Source organism: Schistocerca cancellata, chromosome 12 (genome assembly GCF_023864275.1).
Source record: "Schistocerca cancellata isolate TAMUIC-IGC-003103 chromosome 12, iqSchCanc2.1, whole genome shotgun sequence".
NCBI classification, from domain to species: Eukaryota; Metazoa; Arthropoda; class Insecta; order Orthoptera; family Acrididae; genus Schistocerca; species Schistocerca cancellata.
In genome coordinates, this window is record NC_064637.1 from 116,454,260 (window position 1) to 116,480,044 (window position 25,785).

The following is a 25,785-nucleotide window of genomic DNA, read 5'->3' on the forward strand; positions in this document are numbered from 1 at the left end:
TCCATCATGGAATTTCCACTGTTGTAGTATTTGCAGAAACAGGTTTGAATATGAAAGGAAATCATTGGTGGACTCTCAGAAAAAGACTTGCAAATTTCAAGAGCATGGTGTGCATGTGAAATATCAATGTTGGAAGAAAGCAAGTATGGTAAGAAGAAACCTAAAGAAGAAATGAAGGAAGAATTATAGGAACTTATGACTGTTAGGAATTTAAGAATAGTCTTCTATCAAACAAATGGTAATAAGCAACTACTCATCTGCAGATGAAATGTGGGCATTATATAAGCCTAGAGACAAAGAAAGAAGTGTAATTATCACTGTGGGGGATAATACATAGTTTTTTGTTCTTACAATGAGGAAGGGAATGAAAGCTGAGTTGTCTGTGTGCATGACTCTGTGCCACCCATATTCTGTTTATGATTGAGTTTCCTCAATGTTGTTTACATCCGGGAATATTATAATTGTCATGCTTCATTTGAAAAATGAAAATGTAAATCGTGTTGAATCTAATGGGTTCTTAGCTACAGTAGCATCCTAAAAAAATAGAGATGACTATTGCAGTATGAAAATAGTTATTGTCTATGTATTAATTTAATTCATTTTAAGAAATTTAACATTCAAAACAAATACAAAGTATTCCATGTAGGCTTTCACGGTCGGCGTCTTCATCAATAAACATTTCCGGGCTAAGTTGCCGTGGTCGATACTCACCTCGGAAGATGTTCTCCATAGTTGAGAACGAAACGTCAGGGAGAAGAAGTTCTACAGATTGACCACGGAAACTTAGCCCGGAAGTGTTTATTGATGAAATACAAAGTATGTTTGTGAAGGGAGGTAAGTGTTGTTGCCATCTGCTGGAACTGATCTCATAGAATAAAAGTATTTTAATTGAGTCCATTATTTTTACATTTGATTCTTTATTTGTCTTAATTTATTGATATTTATCTGGTTTGACCATTTTTGCTTATCCCAAACTAATCGTAATTACATGTAGCAAGTGTATTTATTTTGTTTTTCATTTTCTTATTTCTTTTCTTTCTCTGACTTTGGTTCTTCTGTCTCTGTTTCTTGTTCTTCTCTTTCCAAGTCTTATCGCATTCAAGAGGACAACGGTTCAATCCCGCGTCCGGCCATCCTGATTTAGGTTTTCCGTGATTTCCCTAAATCACTCCAGGCCAATGCCGGGATGGTTCCTCTGAAAGGGCATGGCCGACTTCCTTCCCCATCCTTCCCTAATCCGATGAGACCGATGACCATGCTGTCTGGTCTCCTCCCCCAAACCAACCAACCAACCTTTCCAAGTCTTAGAGTATTACAAAAGTATGTTAAAACTCATTTACAGAAAAAAACAGATTCACATATCAGTTGACATTTTAATGAGATCTTTAAGTAAAAGTCTCATTATGTGACCAACTCTAGCATATTTTCTGTAGGATCACTGTAGTTATTATGACAGTAATTGTAGAAGTTACACGAAAATGACTGTGTTTTGTTACAACCTGCATTATTTTATTAAAATAAAAGTGAATTTCATTATTTCTGGACAGGAAGATCCTTCTTCAGTTGTTCAGGATAATAAAAACAGCAAATGAAAAGGAACTGAAAAGTAATGGATGTTGTAATGACGTGAGTTAACTTAGTCATACTTCCAGATAAACATTTTAGGCAGATTTGATGTGTGCAAAGAATTTGTTCTATAATATTTTGCACTACATTTTACCTCTTTGAAATAAGGCAGCTGTAACAGTCCATTGTTCGTTTATGAGTTGTTCCCTCTTGTATGACTCTTGGCATTATTGGATATGGATTCTGAACTAGAGGAAATAAAAAAAAGAAATATTTTTACAAGCTTATTTATGTGTGTGCTTCGCTGAAGATCACCAACTTGAAAGCTGAACTGCTGTCACTGACACTCAGTTTATCTATCTGCCCCTCAACTCTACTTGTTTACAACAAGTAGTTTTCTGACACTGGACTGCTGTTTCTTTTCCAGTTTTTCCTTTCTGTCAGAAGTATTCCACAGAGTTTACTCACTTTCATTTTTTCCACTTATTGCTGAAACCTGAATCCCAGTCATTGAAAGTATGACAGCGTCTCTCTCCTTCACGTATCAGCTGTTATCTATAACTTTCATGTTACATTAGTGTTTAAAATTCATAAGCTTTGTGATGTACATGGCGATTGTTCCATATTTCTGGACTATAAACAAATCAGGAAATTGCAGCCTTTTCAAGGAATGTAAATGAACAAGAATTATGAGTTATTGATATAAATGGTATGTTCTGCACATCTGATTGGTAACTGTTATATAGACTGATGACCATTAAAACTGCACCTCTATGAAAGTGACTTGCAACTAATGCCAAATTAGCATGAAGTGTAGAGCATTGCTTGGATAAGAAAATGATTATAATTTCAGTGCAACTATATCAAGTGGGTTGGGGTAATGACATTTACATTGTGCATGTGAGGTAAGGTTAGACAGTGGGTTTCTCATTCAGAAACATCTACCAGCAGCAGTTTTGTGAACTATGAAGACTGCAGTCTATTATTAGACAAATTCCACAAATTGATGCTCTCATTTTTCAGGATGCCTCAACTGTCATGTGAATATTGACACAGAGGGTTCAAGAGGGCCATGCTCAATGTCATGCAGGATCTAAATGCCCCCACATGACTAGCGCACGAGTGGACTGACGTATCGTTAGTTCAGCTGCGCAGGGTCGTACAGCCGAGTTGTGTACATTGATTCAGGAAATGAGCACGTTTGCAGCAAAACAACTACCTACACAGCAGGCAACGGTGCTGAAGTACGACACACTATCGGCACAGCAACCACTGTATGACTTGCATCGACACGACAGCTGAGGTGGGCATGCCAAAGGTGGTGAACCTGATGACAACCCTGAAAAAAGTAGTGGCACCACATTATCTGTACAACCTTTCCTAGTTCTGCATACAGCATCATAGTGGATATATCTGTGAGTGAAGGGTCCAAGGAGAATGTCATTGTCATACTGCCTCAGTACCTGGAATGATGGTACAGTGTGTCACTGCATACACAGCACGATCAGCTCTGTTTTGCATAGCCAGTAATTTCAACAGCAACTGTCACATTTCCAACATGTTACGGACAATGACTGTGCGCCATCTTTGAGATCTCTGTGATTTTATTTTTCAGCAAGACAAGGCGAGACTGCGTGTAGCCCATGCTGTTCTGACCTATCTCAAAGCTGAATACAGACGTAGACGAGAAGGCAGGGGCTGTAGTGACAGCTGATGGCGGCTCCCTGCCAGCATCCTGGTATCCACCTAGAGAGTGATCAGGAACACTGGCAGAAAAACTGGCCACAGGGTATTCATGTGCATTCAGGGATGCAGACTGTGGTCAGAAGGACAGGAAGCAGAACTATGATGACTGTCGAGAGGCAGTGCCTCTGTGGACATCATCTGAGGCTGCACGTTCAGTGGCAGTGCAACTTCAATCTCTGTCAGTGCCATACTGTATGGCACTGAACAGGGTGGGCAGAGTGCCAGAGATCACCGCTGTTCCAGACCCTAGCAGTGTTCTGGCTCTGTGGACAAAAATTGTGCATCATAATCAGTCACAGAAGAATGCTGCAGCTGGTTCTAGTGATGTCAGTGGAGCGCAGAGGAAGCTTAAATTACCTAAGACGAATAACCCAATACATGTGTGATAACACCTTGATGTTAGTGTTGTTTCTTGCCAAAAACTTTTAAAAACACTTTGTCCTGTGTCTGAAACTTTGTCTTACCACAGAACGTGCAATAAGGTACGGTGACAAGAACAGTTTACGAGATGACTGGGTGTTTGTGTTGTCCTCATCATTTCATCATCATCCAGGAAAGTGGCGAAATTGGACTGAGCAAAGGTTGGGAAATTGTACGGGCGCTGATAACCACGCAGTTGAGCGCCCCACAAACCAAACATCATCATCATCAAGAACAGTGTAGTAATTCTGCCAGCAACTTCTCATTATGTGGCAAAGAATGGTAGGGAGAAAGAAATATCTTTAAGTGATTGTTTCCATGTGTGGGAGAAACAGAGTTTTTTGAAGTGACTTTCAAATGTTCAAATGAACCATTCAGCTTCACCATTAGACTGAGGGTGAAAATGTGCAGTAATTAGATGGTGTGTGCCATTGTTGGCACAAAACTGTTGAAAATCAGCCAATGTGAACTGTGGTTCACTGTCTGAGACAAAGACTGAGAAGACGTACGAAACAAAAAATAAAGGACAAAGCCGATACAGTACTGGCGGATGTCGTGGGGCCGACAAACGTAAATGTGCAAAATCAATAGGCAAGCGTTGCCATGTTCTGGATGGATGTGGCCACTGAATGAACCATTGTGGTGGAGTGGACTTACACTCCACAATAGCAACGCAGTGAGAGGTAATTTGCTGAATTTGGGAGTCAGTGCCATACCGAGCACAGTGACTTCCTGCTGGAGGTAGTGAGGAATCACAACTGGTGCATTGTCATTCTCTGTATGGAGCAGCTAAACACATGACTGCATGGATAGTGCACGACAATGTGAAAAGCAGCAACAAACCACTGGATGGGGAATGTCTTTCAAACTATGTAACCACCCGTAATATGCATATTGAAAAACTACTAGAAGAGCTGGGTTTGAAGCAGTTGCTCCAGCAATAAAACAAAAGCCCGGAGGAAAATTTTGAAATGTTTCAAGATCTTGAGAGTCAATTTCATAACATGATTCCTCAGATGGATCAAACGCTAACTGAGACAACAAGTCACCATTCAGATGTTGTGCAGTGAGCTTGTACAACAACTCGTATTGATAATTAGACAATAACAGAGCCCAACATTACAAGTTTTGTTTTGTCCATGGAGGGACAGGCTTGGAAGCATTGAGCAAAGCTGTTAAACACTGTTGATCAGTAATCAAATAGAACTTCCAACCTTACAAATATTGGTGTGACTTGGTAACACCATAGACAATGGCAAGCACCTCTTTTTCACTGCAGTGCAATTTGCTGAGATATTTTGATGCAAAAGCAGTGGTTTGATCTGATGAGGGCATTCTGACGGAGTGCATAGCACCAATCCCATAAAAAGATGTATGCACAACTAACACAACAGGATTAGTTGTATCAAGAATAACCAGACAACAAAGATGTCTTAACAGAGCATCCTTTAACTGCTGAAATGCATCCTGACATTCTTGGCAGTTCAGTGGAGCAGAATTTGCGATAAACTTAATGTAATATGTTAATTTCCTCACGGTGGCCTGTAACTCGCTGATGTTACAGGGTGCCAGCAATTCTTTAATTGCAGACAAGAGCAAATGAGCAGGATGAATACCTTGTTTATTAATGACTTGTCCTAAATATTCAAGTTCTTTATGAAAGAATGTACAATTTTCCTTGTTACATTTTAAGCCAGTCTCTGTGAGCAGTTGAAATAAACACTCTAAATTTGCCATATGTTTCGCAGGATTACGTCTCGTGACAACTATATCATCTGAATAGTTCCTTCATGAAGGGACTTTTGCTGTTAATTGTTTCAGGAAACATTGAAAATAGTAGGAGCTGAAGCACTATGAAAAGTAGTGGGTGAAACCGAAACAATCTCACGTGCTTATTGGTCACAAAATATTACCTGGACTGGTCCATCCAGTGCTTACTGTAAATATATCTCACATAAATCAGTCTTCAAAAAGAAACTGCCACATCACAACCTGCCTATCAATAGCTGTGGTTGTGGGAGAGGAAAAAAATCCATGACAGTTTGTGGGTTTACTGTGGCTTTAAAATCAATACACTGATGTAAACCTCCCAATGGCTCTTTAAGTATTACTGCGAGGGGAGGAGGGAGGTTTTTTAAGTATTACTGCAAGGGGATGAGGGAGGTTGCCCGCTGGCTCGCAGGAATGAGTTGTATTGTCCCCACTGTCTTTCCGTCATTGCAGAGCCTTTGCAACCTGCTCACATATGACATGGGGGAGAGGTCTAGCATGATAAAATTGTGAATGCACATTGTGTTTAAATGTAATGTGTCACTCAAAATTTTTAGGTCATCCTAATCGTGATTAAAAAAAGTTAACTGCACTTCTCGCACAAGTCAAAAACATAGGTATGAGGCATCAAAACACTGATTTGTAACATGTGCACTGACTGAATGATTAAAACAAGGCTAGACCAAAAACGTTTGCACTGTTTCTGGAACACAATAAATGGAATGAAACACAATTTGTAACATCGTGAGAAGTTTCTGGCAAACTGCGCAAGGCAAGTACTGGTATTTCATTGTAAACAGACAAAGCAGAAGCGAGCTTCTGTAGCCAAGGGCTACTGATCATGTATAAGTGTCTTTATGTACTAGAAAAACACACATACCTGTGTTTAACTGAAGTTTAATTTTCTTGTCAGCCTCTCATAACTGCACAAAAAAGTTCATTCTGCTTTCTGCAGTAGAAGGTTTCCTGGAAGTGCAAAAGTGATACTTTATTTGTGCCTGCAATAATGGCTGGGCTGTGGTAACATTCATCTGCTGACAGCTGCAGTGCAGCTGTGCGGTAGACTGGCACCTAGTCTATGGGCATTGTCAACAGGTGCTCTGGATACGACCATGCTTACCACACTTAAAAAACTGTGCTTCATGATAAGGACAAGCTTTTCTGTCAGTAGTAGAAAAACACTACGGACAGGACATCCTCACCTTATTCCAAAGTACAATGTGACGGAAAGGCTTTGCCTTTAAACTGAGGCCTGTTCTTACTCACCTCAACGTCAACTGTAGACTGAGCGCCCTGTGCACTACAAATAAGAGAATTATATGGAGCCTCAAAATCAACTTCAGTTGTGTACACAATACTTTGAGACTCTGTAATAGACAGAACTGTTTTCATATCCAGATCTGGCAGTTTCAAGATAGCAGCACATATGTTTGTATCTGTTACATTTTGCATGATTGCATCACATGGCATGACATCACTGTAATTTTGTCTGCAAGGACAAGTGAACCAGAATGTCTTGTAAGCCCTCTTAAGTTCAGCAGTCTACTGCCGCAGTGACTGTTCAGAGTGGCTCTTAAGATGAAAAAATTTAAATCTCGCCACAGCGATTCGAATCTGTGCTTCCTGATGCTCGTGGATTCTTCCTACGAGTTCTTCTGGATGTGAGCCGGGAAGCAAATTGAGACACAGACGATAGATGTCGGTTCTAACAGTGGACAGAAAGAATTCAATCTGTGCCGTACCAGTAACGCTGCTTCTCGTTGGGTGTGATATTTTGATCAGTCTTCTTCCTTGCTGTTAAACTGGCAAAACTAGGATACAGTAACCGGCTGCTGTGCTGCTTGTTGCGACAGTAAGTTCGTCATTTGTTGAACACGGAGCAGTCGTCGCTTAATCTGCTGTGGCTGGAACTGAACTCCTTTATTTAGTTATAGCTCACACGGGGCCCTCGGACATGGTTAAGCACTTTAGCCCAGGTACAATACACAAAAAAGACTATAGCCACTGTGACTAGAGGAACACCAGACACATCCACCCAGACAGGTGACAGTGAAGTCTAATCAAAATTACACATTGTGATGATTATACGTACTGGACAGAAAACCACACTTGAACACACAATTTTTTATATGCCATAGGAACAGTTGAATAGCTTTGACTTTGGAAGCAGTCAAGCGGAGACTACAATATATAAAGAACTTTAGTCCAGTTTCAATGAAACAGATGAATACAGTAATACAGAACACTTAACTTGGAAGACATCCATTTTCCACGTTAGGGATGGTAAACATTTAGTACTGTTGCAGAACACAAGAATGGCTGTTTATTACTTTGAATATTACTGAATGAATATTACCGAATGATAGTAAAATATCACATTGCATTTGACTATGAACTTTAATATACAGTTCTTACTAGTGACAGATGCTCACTCTTGGATCTAAACTGTGATGCTGTGCTATCAGACTGGGGTGATTGGCACTGCACTCTGATGTAAACAGACTTCCAGCAGCAGTGGACTACTGAACCCCTTGATGGCGTGTCTTCATCGACGTTTCAAATTTGTGGCTGCATCTGGCAGCGACTGCCTGTAGCTTGTGGTTCTGTTGTGAGGCGCCAACTTCCAACCTTTTGCTTCACTCTTCGGATGACACCACAATTCTTTCTGCTCTGTTCTGGAGCCTGAATGTCATATCCGTGTAGACCAATGGTTCTCAAATATTTTCAGACTACCTCCCACTCAGCCAAATGTAATTGTCCTCAGTACCCTCCTAAATTATCATATCCTATATCTTTAAAATCGAGATATGGATATACTGATTCATATAATTTTAAAACATAAATTCAGATTTATTTTAAATTGAATAGTGGCCCTAACTTTATAACTGAATAGTGATTTTACATTGCAATATAAAAAGATAGAATTAATATTCTGAGTTGACATTCAGAATAACCATAATGGGTTGAGAGACTTGATGAAGAGATATCAGTTTTCCAATATCTAGTTTAATAAGAGCCCCGGAACTCCACATTGGGTTATCTGAAGTCTATTGCTTTGCTTTGACAGGAGTCACACCGTGACACTGAAACCACATTCTACCAAATATGCTGTTGTGAATTAAATAAGAAGCTTCTTAATCTCTTTACTTGCTATAATATATCTCAGCGATCTCTTTCTGCAACCAGAACTGATAAGATGTCTTGAATTTTTGTTTCAACTGAAAATTATGTTTCAGCCGCATTAGTTCTTCCTCCAAAATTCTCACTTTTCCAATATCTGAAAATGGACATATCATCCAGTCTGGAATTTCCATCAAAAGCAGGTTCTTAAATTGTTCTTTCATATCTTCAAGCAACACTCTCAAATGATAGCAGCCAATTTGCATGTCATCGCCAAAGATTCTACTCTTTTCATCTAACCCGGAGAGGCTTTGGAATTGTTGTAACTCTTGATGGCTTATGTTTATATTGAACCTAACTAATTTCAAAACAGATGTTTCATCTTTGTACAGAATTTTTACTCTATGGAATAATCTTAATTATCTCACATGGTGACTTATGTAAAACAGTTCATGGTTGGTAGGATGAGTCCCTCACCTATTGTACACAGATATCCATATTTAACTATCAACAATAAAATGTTGTATGTAGCAAGCAACTCATCAGTATTGTGTTGTAAATCATGGCAAAAGATGTTTGAGAGAGTCGTCATGTCTCAGATTCATTGCAGAGAGGCTTAATGAAACTTTAATCTGAGCTTGCCTTCTCAGGATGTGCCTTTCTGAGACGTTCTATTATGCTGTAAGGATTACCCCATAAACAAATACTCTTTCACATATTAGATACGTTGGTAGCTTTTGGTTTATAGGTGTTGGTGTACATTTATTTGTCACATACTCAGTGTTATATTGTCTTCATTTCATGTTAGTGTAGTAACCGACTCAAGGAAATAAGAATGCACAACAGACACTTTTTATTGACACATAACACAATATCACAATAAACATACAAATCACAAGTTTGAAGAGCTATACTGTAAGAAATTCCAACAACAAGTGGAGTAACACACATTTGCTGAGTACAGCTATGTAGGCACTACCAAATTTGGCGAGTGAAGTCCGGACGATACGACAGCTGCCTTAGGTGTCGACAGGCAGTATCATTACAGAACTGGCACAGGGGGTTGGTGGTAGAAACCTGATGAGGCCCCACTCTCTTATAGTTATATCCCATCTGCACAAAGTATGAATTTTTTGTTTAATACCCATTTTTATATGCTGATTTCATTGTGCAAAATGCTTATTTGGCATTATAGCAAGATAATTCTGTAAGCTTTGTGTGTTGTGAGGCTAATATTTATTTCAATTTGCTTCAGCTATTTTTACCAGGATGCGATTTTGCTTTCTAGAAAGTCTTAAAAGTAGATTTTTCTGATATTAGTTCAGTAATATGCTTAATATGTGAGTGTTTATAGAAAGTGACTTTCACTTTCAATTTGCTATTTGTATTTATTTATCTGGTGATAAGTCTGAATTTTAATGCAATAAATGTCAACAATCCTTAAACACATTTATTAAATATTCTTTGTCCTCTCTCACAGTATCATACGAGCAGAAATACATTACGTATGTGTGGAAAAACAGTGAGGAGACATTGCGAAAGTCTCCCAGTCTGACCACCCTTAATGCGTATCTCATCAAGAATGCAACCACCGAATGCGAGAAGAAGTCCATCTGGAGAGGTAGGTAAAATTTTATACTGAGAGGGATTCGACTAGCTAAATGTGATTCTAACCTATTACATTATCATCAGTCCTTGAAATGTTGACATGTGGAAGAGGTGTGCAAATGTCAATAAAATAACACTTGTTTCTATGGATGGAGAAACACGCTGTGTTGAAATATGAAATGTTGTGTTAGTATTATAAATGTGAGGTTCTACTAAATGAAAATGGTATTACACAGCTTTATTTCCAAAGAATTAGTTTTCCTCAAAATGCATTAAAAATACTTTTGACAGCAAGTTTCAGTTATAAGCTTATGTGGTACATGCCATGTTCTCTGTAAATAAATAAATTAGGATATCTGTCAAGGTATGGTACATTTTGCTGATAAGAGCCAACGACATAATTTGTAAATTATGATTAATAGCTGAAATTGAAGAAAACCATTAATAAGATAAAAACTCAAAAAGCCACACAATGAAAGATTAAAATTTATTTGACTAAAGTAACATTCAGCAGTAGTACAGCTGGAGGCACAAGAGTCCAAAGTAACTTCAGCTTTTGTTATGAAGAGTTTCTTTCCACAGAAATGAATAAGAAAGATATTGTGGAAAGGACTAAAATGTAATATAAATTCAAATCCCAACACAGCTGTGAGTCACGAGTAGGAGAAGGGAGCGGGAGAGGAGGGGCAGATATTCTTGAGAGAGGATCAAAAGTGGTTTGTGGAAGAAAAGTTGGGGTTGACAACAGTAAAAAGATTGCTGTAATTATGTAATTAGCTGTTCAAGATACCTTACAAAACAAGTTACAGTGTTTACTAGAATGCTTTGTCCCATTAACATGATTAAATCAACAATTTATATGTGGTGACACTTCAAAAGGCATTAAAAATTGAGTAAAACAAAAAGCTTAACATATTCTCTTTATTTGTAACTACTTATTTGTATAGCTCACACAGGATATGGTAACCAATGAGCAGTGACCAATTTTCATCCAAAGCACTGGGCGAGCTTGTTCAGAAGGGGATGCTGACAGTGTCTGAGACCTTTCGGCCAGTCAGCAATGACAGAATTGAGGCATAAGCCCTGCAATCTTTCTCAAATGATTTTACAGAAACTATTTGTTAGAAAAACCCATTTTTGCTTTACTTTTAACTTTTTATGTCAGGTTTATGATGGTGTGCCCATCATTTCATCAGTGGTCATAGTTATTGGGATATTTATGTGGAAGTAAGACACTGCATGAAATTCGTAAATGTTTGCAGTGAAAAATTGAGGTTGCCGTGATTTTGCATTTGGTACATACTACATAATATGTTGCTGTGTATGAAATTTAGCTAATGTATTGAATTTTTCTTTAGACTTGGTTGCAGGTCTCTATCTGTCTCTATTTGTCTCTATCTGTCTCTGTTTGTCTGACGTAGTGAACTCATTTGCAATTGGGCCATGCCAGTGACAAAACCAGAGTGAAATATCCACAACATTCCTCATATTTCATAAACATTCTGAGATATTAAAATGATATTTTGGCAAATAATAGCATGCAAAGAGAAGAGTATTTTGTGATATGTTTATTATGCAAAACTTAATTATCTACCATGCTACTACACTAATTACAGGCTTTTTCGATGAAATAATGCAATTTTTAAGGGCCATTGATAGCTGGTAAAATGAGAAATGCTATGAGTTTTGGAATGATATAAGTGAAGACATTACATGTTTATTTTGTACCAAGAATGTGCAATTGCATCTGCACAACATTTAGTGAAGTGAGACTATGTGAACTCTGCTGTGTTTTGGCAAAAGTAGCAAATTTTAACATGGCAACAGTAGAAATATGTAGATTTAACTCAAAATTTGACTCATATGATGCTTCTCTGAAAGTTTGGCCATAGAAAGTTCTATACAATGCCATTATGTTTTAAATTTGGCTATAGTGTATCAAAAAGATTCATTGGGCCTATGCAACAGACATTTGAAAAGTTCAGGTTAGCTTTCCTGTCACCTGGTACTGATAGCTTTTTCTGGACTACACAAATTAAAATACACCTTAATACCATGTAGCAGATCAAGTGTGTCATAAATGATGGACAGACCTGAAGTTCTAAATGCCTTATCTGAACCAGAGAATTCTCCTGGTCACCAGCAGGTCTGAACTTTTCAAATCAGTTAGCATAGAACTGGGAAGCAGTGATCATAACACCATTACATCATCAGTGAATATGGCTGTTAATAGGAATATGAGGAAAGCTAGGAAGATATTTATGCTTAGCAAGAGTGAAAACAAGCACATTTCAGATTACCTGAGCAGTCAAATTGAAAATTTTATTTCCAGCACTGACAATGTTGAACATTAAAGAACACAGTTCAGTAGTATTGTACAGTAAACCTTCGACAGGTATGGGTTGCACAAAGTTGTGAGGGATGGGAAGGATTTGCCATGGTTCAACAACCTTGTTAGAAAACTGATATGGAAGTGGATTTAAACATAGCAGAAGTGTCATTGTCAAACGAGAACTGGACTAAGCCCAAATTAGTATAAGGAGACCCGTGTGAATATTCAACAAAATCTAAAGTGAAGCTCTATCTACTAATCTGACAGAAAATTGTAAGAAGTTTGGTCTTATGTTGAATCAGAAAATGGATCAAAGCCAACTGTTTAGATGTTCTGTGACTTTATTGAGATCAGAACAGAATATGACATACAGAAGGCTGAAATACTCCATAATAAATTCTGCTGCAGTAGAAAAGGAACTGAAATCACTCAACAGAAGAAAGGGCACTGGATTTGATGGGATACCTGTACAGTTCTACATGTAGTATGTGAAAGAATGTGCTCTTCTTCTAGCAGTAGGTTCCTGTAGGAGCAAAACATTCCTAGTGATTGGAAAAAAAATGCTTGTCATTCCCATTTTCAAGAAAGGTCATCTAATAAATGACCAGAACTATAGGCCTGTATCTCTGATGTCAGTCTATTATAGAATTTTGGAACTGATTTATTTATCATATTATGACATTTGTGGAGACCGAATATCTCCTCTGTAGGAATCAACACAGGTTTCTGCAAACAGGTACCGTGCGTAACCTAGGTCACTCTGTCCAGCCACGAAACCCAGAAAGTGCTCAAATCCTGGTTGATGTTATGTTCCTGGACTTCTGGAAGGCTTTCAATGTAGTTCCACACTGCTACCTAATGAACAGAATACAAGTGTATGGAATTTTGGACCAGCTGTGTGATTGGGTTGAAGAGTTTCTAGCAAACAGAATACAGCACGTCATTCCCCACTCCACATATATGAAAGTAACTATGGGCATACCCCAATGGATTATTATAGGACCATTACTATTCTTGGTATATATAAATGATATATCAGATAACATCACAACATCCTTGAGGCTGTCAGAGGATGCTGTTGCTTATAGAGAAGTCACAGTGGTAGAAAATTGTTGCAAAAAGCAAGTAGACTTGGAAAGGATTGATGTTTGTTGCAGTGATTGCAGTTGATTGTCACCATAAACAAATGTATGTATATACTAATTTCCAGGATTCTAGAAGACATGATGTCAGCAATTATGTGGTTTACTGAATTATGCAATAAACTGCAGGGAACCATCCAAGTTACAATATTGATTTTCTTTATTACTTGATTAATAGTTTGAGCCTGAGCTCATTAGATAAACATTGTAAAAAACAGAAACCAAGCAGCAGGTACTTTGTATGTTACAAAAACAGAGCCACAGTACAAAGCTAAGAGATGATAATTGGTACACACCACTAAGCTATGCAACAACATCTATTAAGACAACCACATGCCTATGGATTCCAGTTACACACATCTTGCAAATTAGTGCAGGGCTAACTTCAGTCCATTAACTGACACATTGCAGTGTGAAAGGTATTAGAAAGACTAGGACAGGGGGTGATTATCAGAACTGTGCCATCTATCAGCAACTATATTTTACATATTTTCTGTTTTTATTCCCTCTTTCTTCAGTATTTTATAAATCATTACAAAATGTATATTTCAAATACAACAAAAAATCATTACAAGAAGATATTTAAGTTACAATATGTAACAGAAACAAAAAGGTGTCTGTATGTCATCATGCTAGCACCATATTCAGCACACCTTGAAAACAAATTTTGAATGTCTCGACGATGCTGGTAATACGAAAACAAGTTTTCGAAATGACAACAGACAGATCTATAGATTAGGCTTGACACAGGAGAATTTTTAAACTATGTAACTAATATAAGAGTGCTGTATTTTGGTTTCATGGTGAGAATCCTGCAGGAACTTAGTTTTGTAGTGTTTGACATCTCAATTTAATACCTATGAAACTATTTTTAGGGATGAAGCACTGTTAAAATTCTGTCAGAAGTAGGCTGTAATGCTTATAACGTTGTTTTACCTACATAAACTCTAAATTCTTTTTTGAGAGGTAAAATAATGGAGTTCTACCATGTAAAAGAAAGAAAAACTATGTGTTTACCTACAACAATTTGCAACATGTGTGAATATAGGCTCTACGTTGTGAGTATAGGACTTTGTTACCATGAGGTCAAAGGCAGATGCACCTGTAATATTTATTCATTACCTTTAATTTATGTCCAATTCCTTGTAATGGTTTTATACCTTACTCTGTGATTTTACCACTATTTTGTTGTTTTATTCATATTGAACTTTCATATTTTGCCATAGCGTACTCAGTTGCCTCTTACTCCTAACTGTCTGTAATGGTTTATTCTTGATGATATGGTTTTACCACTTTTCATGTCAGACATTATGTAATCATTTTATTCCTGAATGTGTGGTTTCAATACAGTTGGGGTTTCTTATCTTGCCATATATTACTAAGTTGTCTGTAAAAAAGTCAATGGATCTGTTTGTTTGTGTTTTGAAAATTCATTTTTGTATTACTGATGTGGTCAAGGTGTTCAAAATTTGTTTCATCAGTGTACCACAAATGGTGCTGGCATGATGATGTATAGACACCTTTTTGTTCCCATTACATATTGAAACTTAATATTTCTTGTAAAAAATTTTGTTGTATTTGAAATATATATTTTGTAATGCTCGTTACCACGTATGCTGTTACTTCATAAGAAACTGAAAAGAGAGAAGGAAAAAAAGGAAATATCGTATTTACCCGAATCTAAGCCGCACTTTTTTTCCAGTTTTTGTAATCCAAAAAACCGCCTGCGGCTTAGAATCGAGTGCAAAACAAGCGGAAGTTCTGAAAAATGTTCGTAGGTGCTGCCACAACTAACTTCTCCCGTCGAATACATGTAGCGCTATACAGGCATGCTTTGTAGGCACAAAGATAAATACTGGCGCCAAAACCTCTGTGTCAGTAAATAATTTTTTTTAAAAAAAGGGTGGAAGACGAGCTTTTTTTCTCTGCCCTGAGTTTCGACCACTGCATTTTCATACATTATCCAATGAAGTAAGTACAAATTCCATATTGTTCATCTTCGAATGTAGCAGAATTTCAATTTCCTACGAAAATCCGACTGGCAAGAGTGTTGGGATGTTTGTCAATATGGCCAACTCTACGTTCTAAATTTTTTCCTACCTGTGAGAAGAGATGGTTGCTAATAGGAACCTGATGAAATGTGAATCACATGCAGTATTCTCTTCACCATAAGAAAGAATGCGAATATAAAAATTTTGCCATGTATTCCTTCGTGTTTGCTGCTATCTCATTTAATTCCTGTCTGCCTAATAAACTACGAAACTAGAGTGAGACAACAGCAAACGCGGAAGAATGTACATATCCTGTCATGTTTATATTCGTATTATTCTTATACCTAATAGTGATACAGTCAGAAATGAAGCATGGCAAGATGACTCTAATTTCTGTGCAGAATTTGATGTACTAAAGAAGCGGCCGCAAAGATTTTCAAACGGAGAAAAATTTTCGCCTAACTCTCGTTCAGAACATGTTCTATCATACACAGTCTATGATTTGGTTCTTGTTAAACATTATCAAAGAAAGCAGCAGTGTAAGTAACAACAAATAGCAGTCTTTTGCCATTGTTTTGCTAATGAGACGATTCCTCTCTCTCTCTCTCTCTCTCTCTCTCTCTCTCTCTCTCTCTCTCTCTTTTTTTTTTTTTTTTTTTATTTATTGTAAGCGGCAGTAGGCGATCACAAAAGCAAGCCATGCCGCGAGCGGCGACAGGCCGTAAACACACACTATCAGAATGCGACAAACAATACGTGACATAGTACAGTAATCCATTTTCAGCTTAGAGTGACGTAGACATCTATAACAAAGAAAACGGCACTTATAAGATCAAAGCAAAATAAGCAATCAATTCAAAACAGACGAAGCAAGTGAAAAAGGAAGGGTACCCGTATAATTACAGACGGAGCGCCTGACGCATAGCAATGGCTACCTGGTGAAGCTTAACTGCTAAGCTTACGACTCGAACCAAACTACTGTAGCTGTATCGTTATTCATTCGACCTAAATTGTGTCTTATATTACAATGGACCAACTTTGTTTCGATTTGGAGATGCGGCGTAAAACTTTTCTCTCCCCTTAAATTTCGAGTCTCAAATTTCACGTGCGGCTTAGATTCGGGAATTTTTTTTTTCTTTTATTTCGAGTCTCATTTTTCAGGTGCGGCTTAGATTCGAGTGCGGCTTAGATTCGAGTAAATACGGTATGTAAATATAGTTGCTGCTAGACTGTGCAGTTCCAATAAGCACCCCTTACCCCAGTGTTTCCAGTACTTTCCACCCAGTCAGATAGGTGAATGAAGTTCAGCTCTGTACTAATTCACAAGATTTGTTTAACTGGAATGTATAGGCATGTGACTATCATAATTGATGTTACTGCATAACTTAATGGTATGTATCAATTATCACTCATTAACTTTGTGTGGTGGCACTGTTTTTGTAATATACAAAGTACTTACTATTTGGTTTCTGTGTTTTTAGAAACTTGAAACTCATCAAGCAATGAAGAAAAATAATATTGCAACTTCGGCAGTTCTCTGAAACTTATTACCTAATTTGATAAACAAATGTAACATATTGAGTATAAATAGGTGTAAATCCCAGTTACTGTAGGAATACAAAATCCCCAATCAATCAATCATTGGAAGCAGTAACATCCATTAAATAGCTGGGAGTGTGCATACAGAGAGGCTTAAAGTGGAACAACCATATAAAACTAACCCCAGGTAAGTCTGGGATCCATACCAAATTGGATTGATAAACGAAACAGACAAGAGTCAAGAAGACCTGCACATTTCACTACAGGTTCATTTAGTAAGCACAAAACCATCATGGAGATGTTCAGCCAACTCCATTGGCAGATGCTGCAAGAGAGGCATTCTGCAGCACATTGTGGTTTATTGTTACTTTTCCAAAAGCTTACATTCAAAGCAAAATCAACCAATAAATTGCTTCCTCCTATGCATATCTCATGGAAATAGCATAAAGATTAAATTCTAGAGATATGAGCTCACACAATGGTTTAATAACACTTTTTTGTGGTGGAACAGAAAAGGAGGAAGTGACTTTGGTGCACTAAGAACCCTCCAACACACACCATAAAAGTGGCTTGTAGAGTATAGGTGTAAATGTAAACATTATATTTCAAAATTATTTGCAAATGAAAGATGTAGTAAATACTCAAATATAAATTTTATTTTTTTCCTGAGTTACGTCTCAATTCCATTTATTATTTTTTCTGGTCTTGTTTCATACTATATTTTCTATACAATGTAGTACTCTTTTTTTTAATTTTGTCAATGAAGTTAATTCATACAGAGTAATTATAAGTTTATAATAGAAGGAAACATTCCACGAAGGAAAAATATATTTAAAAACAAAGATGATGTGACTTACCAAATGAAAGTGCTGGCAGGTCGACAGACACACAAACAAACACAAACATACACACAAAATCCAAGCTTTATGTGTGGATGGATATGTGTGTGTGTGCGAGTGTATACCTGTCCTTTTTTCCCCCTAAGGTAAGTCTTTCCGCTCCCGGGATTGGAATGACTCCTTACCCTCTCCCTTAAAACCCATATCCTTTTGTCTTTCCTTCTCCTTCCCTCTTTCCTGACGAGGCAACCATTGGTTGCGAAAGCTTGGATTTTGTGTGTATGTTTGTGTTTGTTTGTGTGTCTGTCGACCTGCCAGCACTTTCATTTGGTAAGTCACATCATCTTTGTTTTTAGAGTAATTATAAAATATGACGAAACTTTTAAAAATTCAGTACAGAGAAATGGCCAATTACAAGTGATACCATATGTGAAAGACAAACTCTCAAAGCTTTTTCTACTATTTTTATAAACATTTTTTCTGTCCACCTTTTGTCACATGGCACACTTTCTACCCATACCCCATCCAGCCTATATAGAGTGACAGTAAGGACAACTGCAGTGATGTAGTTTTACAAATCAAACAACTGTAGTTGATATACAAGCACTATCTTTGGTGTAACCCTACAAGAAAAAGTATTGCAAGGGGTCAAGCCTGGCAGAACTGCAGAAGGCACAATTTGTCACAATAGTTTATATTTTGCAGAAGCTGCTATTTGCATCGGTTGCTTTTAATAGTTTACGAAGAATTTTCAACATTGTTGGCAAGGAATATTCAGTTCTGTACTAGCTCGAGTGGCAGTCTTTGTGAGACTTTGCATCACACCCCTCAAACAGACATGCTGATCAGCCTAAAGTTTTACATTGCACAAATAATTATTCTCCTAGAATATCTTGTACCATTGCACTCTGCTCTTGTAAAATGACGGTGTCTTCATAGCATGCCATGGAAAGCTCTTCGCACACTCACTACTGATTGGAAAATTATGCACACAAAATTGTTTCTGTGCCTTGTTCTCCACCATTTTCAGCAACTATGGTTTGTAGCTTACCTGTCAGCGGTTGTTCAGACTACCTTGCAGGTACCATGTTCTGTAAAGCTTTGAGAGTTTGTCTTTCATGTATCGTATCAAATCTTATGTTATGTTTAGCCATTTATGTGTACCATTTTTTTTGAAATGTTTCATGGACTTTACAACACTACTTAGTGCATTTGGAAATACTAATTATATTTTTTTATAGCGGAAATATGCATATAAAGTCTTATTTCATTTTCGTCCTATATATTTCATTCTGTTGTTGTTGTTGTTGAGAAATAGAGAAATGTCACAACAGCTGAAATATGAGACTGTTAAATCACTCTGGTTTTGTAGATTTGTGAAGAAACAGTGCTTATCTGTCTCAATTATTGACAGTTTTTTTTAAAATTTTTACATTAATTATGTGGCTTCTGGAAATATAAGATAGCTAATTGAATATACAGGGAAAGTACTAAAACAGATAATGACATAAAATGTTTCCTGTGAGTCAGTGTAATATTTTATACAAATCTGAAATCCAGTTGATCAGATGTTCTACTGTCCTATTAGTTTTTTTTATCATCTGTCTTGATTATACGCATGTCTTTTGTGGTGTACCTGAATACAAAAAATTGGAATCGTTTACAGCTTAAAGCACTTACATCAGACAGTATATTTTTTGTTGAAAATGTGATGCTATGGGAATCACTAAAAGTTTATTGATAGTATCTACTTTCTTTGTTATATCTGATGTAGTCAGTGACATTCCTGTTTCAAAGAATTTATTCCATTTTATTGTTTAATTTTACTGAATCGCTAAGTGGTTCAGTTAATCTTTGTAGTTTGTTTTTAAATCTAAGTAGCAGCATGTATTGTTTGCAGAAAGCTTCCAAAGCTAAAACATAGTTTGATAATGCACACTAGCCCACACGTCTGGCACTGCAGAGTCTGCTAGAGCACCTTTCGTGATAAATGAGGCACTTACATGGGCTACGTATTCACAGTCATTCATATTTCATTTTTAAGCTGTGGCTTACTTCTACATATGTGTGCAACTAAAGTTATCAAAATGCATTTAAGCGAGCATAGTTTCAGTAATGTGTTGTTTGTTGGATCCTAGTGCCAAGCAGTGAGCTTACAGAGTGGCTATAACCAGCTCATTTGCACACATCAAGTGTGTGCATATTTTTGAAAATAACAAAATACAATCTTGCTCATTTTATATTTTCATTGCCTAGAATTCAAGAAGCTTCTGCTTGGAAAACATCTGGCATATAGCAGCATATAGCAGAAATACCATTGCCAAGTTTTGTTTCTTCTTCTTCTTCTTCTCCTTCTTCTTCTTCTTCTCCTTCTCCATATTGTTACATAGATAGTTAAACCGCCATGGAATTATGTGATGGATTGGCCATAATTGTGTTAATATTCTTTACTAATGGGTCGCTATCCAATAAATATATTTCTGATATGTCTGTCTCAGTTACTTAATGCATTAGTTTCTGTGAAATGTATAATATATGTGAAACAATGTTAACAGTTTTGAAGATTTGTATTTTCTACAAATTCTTTGTTTCTACTGACAATACTGTTCACATTTTTCATATCTCAAAATGAGATATTTATAACTTAAAAATTTATAATCACTGAAGAGACTGAATTATATGGATATTTTTCTGCATTATTTCTTTAACCAAATTTTATCTTAACTACAGCTAGGGAGAACTTAAACATTTTTTTTGCATTTGGCATGTTACATCTGTAGTTTTTTCGGAATGGCTTTTCTTACATCAAATGGACTTATGTGAGCCTTGGAAATAGAGGCCAAAGGCTTTGTATGGTCATGGCTTGGTCTCGCTTTAAGTAAGTCTATTCCTGTCTTATTACTCTGTCCTGTGGCCCCATCACAAATGAAACTTATCCCATCACCAAATATAACCTTTTTACGAGCGCTATTTAAGATGTGGCTCTTCTTGTACTCAGCATTCCAGGTATGTATTTTGTATATCCAGGTATGTATTTTGGTATATCTTACATGGCAGTATATTATTACTATGTTTTGCCACATTGTATTGCTATTTCTGAGGGCAAGTTAATAAAGACTGAGAATAAATACCAAACGAATCAGGTAGGATCCACTTTGGTATGATCTTTTTGTAACGTAGTTTTCATTGAATTATATGAACTTCATTTGCAACAGATTCCCATCTTGTTTTATCTTCTAACATTTCCTTCATAACTGCCTCCACTTTCTTCTTAACAACTCCCAATGATTCATATTTCAGTCCAGAACAAAAAAACACTTCAGGTGGGGAAGTTGTGGCCTGCATGGAGAAGAGAGATAAGTTTAGTGTTATTACTTCCAGTTATTGTTGCCAGTTTGAACACAAAACAGTATTCTAGTGCAAGCACTGAACAGATAGATACAGATCAATTCAATCCAGGTACTTGAAATCTGATGCAAAGTAGACTGCATGTGGAGACCATCTAAGCAAAACACGACACACTATTCAATGAAGGGAATTGGCATTACTTTCACTGCAGACCAAATACTCCTTGACTTTGTATCATTGTGTTTGCTTCTGCATTCATAAGGATGAAGACAGCTTCTTCAGCAGTGCTGACAGAAGTAAAATAGAGTCTCCCAACAAAACTTTATTTGCACCTGATTCTGTTCATATGGTAGCATACAATGATAGAGATGAAACCTTCTTTCCAAAGTAAATCACAAATGCTCAGTAATACTGAGATACGGTATGGTGATCAACAAAGAATGACAATTCATCCTTTCAAGTGCAATCAGTTATGCAAAATGGTTTATGCACTACTACAGACCATGTTTAGCATTTCTGTTGGTGTATCTTGTGTTGTGCAGCTACCTTTTCTTAACAACGTTGTTGGCTATCGTATGGGACGTATTCTGGCTTCCTATATGACTTTTGACTGCCAGACCGGGTGAGGAGTGACATCACTGGGGAGCTATGGGAGTTCAGCTACAAAACACATGCCACTGCTAGCAATTTTGTGCTCACTTGGTACTGTGTACATAAGGTGATTTGTGATGTATTCCAGGACCATAAAAATTCTTTATGATCTTGTGTGTGTCTGCATTATTTACCATGCAAAATGAGTAAAAACCCTCCATATTATGCTGTTGCTAACTGCAGTAGCTCAGTATGTTGAGCTGAGTGCAAAGTTTAAAATTAGTCCCCAAAATATGTGTATCACCAATATTAATGTGTATAGTCATTTACCATATTGATGGTATTAATTTTCCACGACTGTAGTAATTTAGTTTATATGTATTTACCACAGACACTCAGAGTGTTATTGCTTACTTTAGTTTATTTATGACACATTTCAATCTGCTGGTTTCATCATTTGGCATTAAAGGTTTACAAAACTGTTAAATGCTGCCAACCCAAAATATTAAACAATTCTGTCCAATGGATTAAAAATAATATGTCCAAAATTGATTGTGTGGTGTAAGAACATTATTGAACTGCTACAGAAAAGCCAAAGAAACTGGTACACCTGTCTGATATCATGTAGTGCCCCCCACGAGCATGCAGAAGCACCGCAACACGATGTTGCACGGTCTCAACTAATGTCTGAAGTAGTGTTGGAGGGAATTGACAAATTGACACCCTGAATTCTGCAGGACTGCCTGTAAATCTGCAAGAGTACAAGGGGGTGAAGATCTCTTCTGAACAGCATGTTTCAAGGCATCCCAGATATACTCAATAATGTTCATGTCTGGGGAGTTTGGTAGCCAGCAGAAGTGTTCAAACTCGGAAGAGTGTTCCCGGTGCCACTCTGTAGTAATTTTGGATGTATGGAGTGTCACATTGTCCTGCTGGAATTGCCCAAGTCCATCGGAGTGCAAAGTGCACATGAATGAATGCAGGTAATCAGACAGAATGCTGATGTACGTGTCGCCTATCATAGTTGTATCTAGAGGTATCATGGGTCCCATATCACTCCAGCTGCACATGCCCCACACCATTACAGAGCCTGAAATAGCTTGAACAGTCCCATGCTGACATGCAGGGTCCATGGATTCATGAGCTTGTCTCCATACACGTACACGTCCATCAGCTCGTTACAATTTGAAATGAGACTCATCCTACCAGGCATGTTTCCAGTCATCAACAGTCCAATGTTGGTGTTGACAGGCCCAGGTGAGGCTTAAAGCTTTGTGTCATGCAGTCATAAAGGGTACACGAGTGGACCTTCAGCTCCTAAAGCCCTATCAATGATGTTTCATTGAATAGTTTGCACACTGACACTTGTTGATGGCCCAGCATCAAAATATCAGCAATTTGTGGAAGGGTTGCACTTCTGTCACATTGAATGATTCTCTTCAGTCATCATTGGTCCCGTTCTTGCAGGATCTTTTTGTGGCTGCAGTGATGTCAGAGACCTGATATGTTACTGGATTCATGATATTTACAGTACACTCGTGAAATGGTCATACGGGAAAATCCCCGCTTCATCGCTGCCTCGGAGATGCTGTGATCCGTTGCTCATGTACCAACTATAACACCATATTCAGATTCACTTAAATCTTGATAACCTGTCATTGTAGCAGCAGTAACCAATCTAACAACTGTGCCAGACATTTGTTGTCTTACAGGTTTTGCTGACGGCAGTGCTGTATTCTGCCATTTACATATCTCTGTATTTGAATACGCATGCCTGTACCAGTTTCTTTGGCGCTTCAGAGAGAGAGAGAGAGAGAGAGAGAGAGAGAGAGAGAGAGAGAGAGAGAGAGAGAGAGAGAGTGTGTGTGTGTGTGTGTATGTTGTCACTATCAGTTCTAACAACACAGAAATTGATGATGTAACAGAAAGAGGGTACCCCTAAAAGTATTATTGTAAGACCTGAAACATACACCCACAGATCAGTCCGTTAAAATCACATTGATGATCGACTTTCATAGCCTTTCAACAAAATCACAGAGTTTCATATCTTAAAAAGCAGTCGAGCTATGTATTACTACATACAAAAAACTGGGGAAAAACCTAAATTGACAGCAGAAAATTTTGGGGGTAAATCTAATTGAATATATTTAGGATATAATAGAGGGAAACAGTCCACGTGGCAAAATATATCTAAAAACAAAGATGATGTGACTTACCAAACGAAAGCGCTGGCAGGTCGATAGACACACAAACAAACACAAACATACACACAAAATTCAAGCTTTCGCACATTGCTTATTTTTGTGTATGTGCGGTTGGATATGGGTGTGTGTGCAAGTGTATACCTGTCCTTTTTTCCCCCTAAGGTAAGTCTTTCCGCTCCTGGGATTGGAATGACTCCTTACCCTCTCCCTTAAAACCCACATCCTTTCGTCTTTCCCTCTCCTTCCCTCTTTCCCGATGAAGCAACCGTTGGTTGCGAAAGCTTGAATTTTGTGTGTATGTTTGTGTTTGTTTGTGTGTCTATCGACCTGCCAGCGCTTTTGTTTGGTAAGTCACATCACCTTTGTTTGTAGATATATGAATATATTTAGGGTAACATGATGGGAAATGGCAGTGGTATACTCATCAGAGGAGATGAGAAACTCATATTCATCAGAATAGGAACTGAAGTTACATGTAAGATCATTTGGGGAAGACTCGGGGCGAAGGGTGCACTGATTGGGCTTTTGTATCAGCCTCCATATGTAACCAAAACTTTTGAGAAAACATCAGCCAACTATCTTTTTTGCCAAATATACTGTCAATGTCAGAGAAAACTTAAATGTTATGGAATAATTAAAGTTTTCTTAATGGTGATCCTGACAGTTCATTTTGTAAAACAATACTAAATGCCCATCTATGAAACTAAATAAAATAGATAGATTAGAAGCCCACTCATTATGGAGATGAATTATATATATAATGCATCCTTTTTTGTGAATTCCATTTTAAAACTGGTATCAGTGATCATGAGGGAGTACACCAATGATTACCAAATACAAGGGCAACTAACACAAGCAGAAAGATTTGTGTGTTCAGTAAAGTAGGTAATGGCTCTAATGTCATATCTGAAAGAGGTGTTCAAACATTTACCTCTGGGCAGGGGCATGTAGAGAAACTGTGGCTCAAGTTGAAAAGAACAGTTGTCCAAGCACTGGACAGATGTGTACCCAGTAACATGATTCATTATGGGCAGGACTGTTCATGTTAACACAGTGTCTCTAAATAAACATCTAAGGAAACTGTGGCTACTGCAAAATAAATGTAAAACAAAGTATAGGGCTACAGGTAGACAGATGATAAATGAAGCACATTTGGCTGTTGAATGGGCAATATGTGGAGAAAGAAAAGTGTGAAATGGAGCTCAAAGAACACAGCAAATGCTGCCACTTCAAGAGCTTCATTCCTAAAATTATAAGCTTAACTGAGCAGAAATGTGTGTCCTTCACAATGCCCCTCAGTACTCCAGAAAACTACAAAACAAATTAAGTATTAACTGTGTGTTCTGAAAGGGGTACTTCAATGCGTTAAAGCTAGGTCAGAAATATTTCCAGTGTTCAAGACAGTGGTTATTCTGAGCTTTGCTGAAATGAATACTGATGGTTATGTGGCTAGGTTTGTCTAGTGATACGGATTATGATAATTGCATACTACTTTTCTTTTGATTGTTTCATATATCAATTCTAAGCCAAATTGTAAATACATAGAAAAAAAGATGCATCACAAAGGGA

General features: G+C 37.5%; 1 protein-coding gene across 1 annotated transcript in view; it reads left to right on the top strand.

The window, feature by feature from the left end:
• Positions 1–25,785, top strand: part of LOC126109589 (glutamate-gated chloride channel) — a 519,836-nt gene that overhangs the window by 373,957 nt on the left and 120,094 nt on the right. Inside the window, exon 7 of the mRNA XM_049914624.1 lies at positions 10,103–10,243. Coding sequence (XP_049770581.1) covers positions 10,103–10,243 — 141 coding nt within the window. The remainder of the gene's footprint in view (positions 1–10,102; positions 10,244–25,785) is intronic.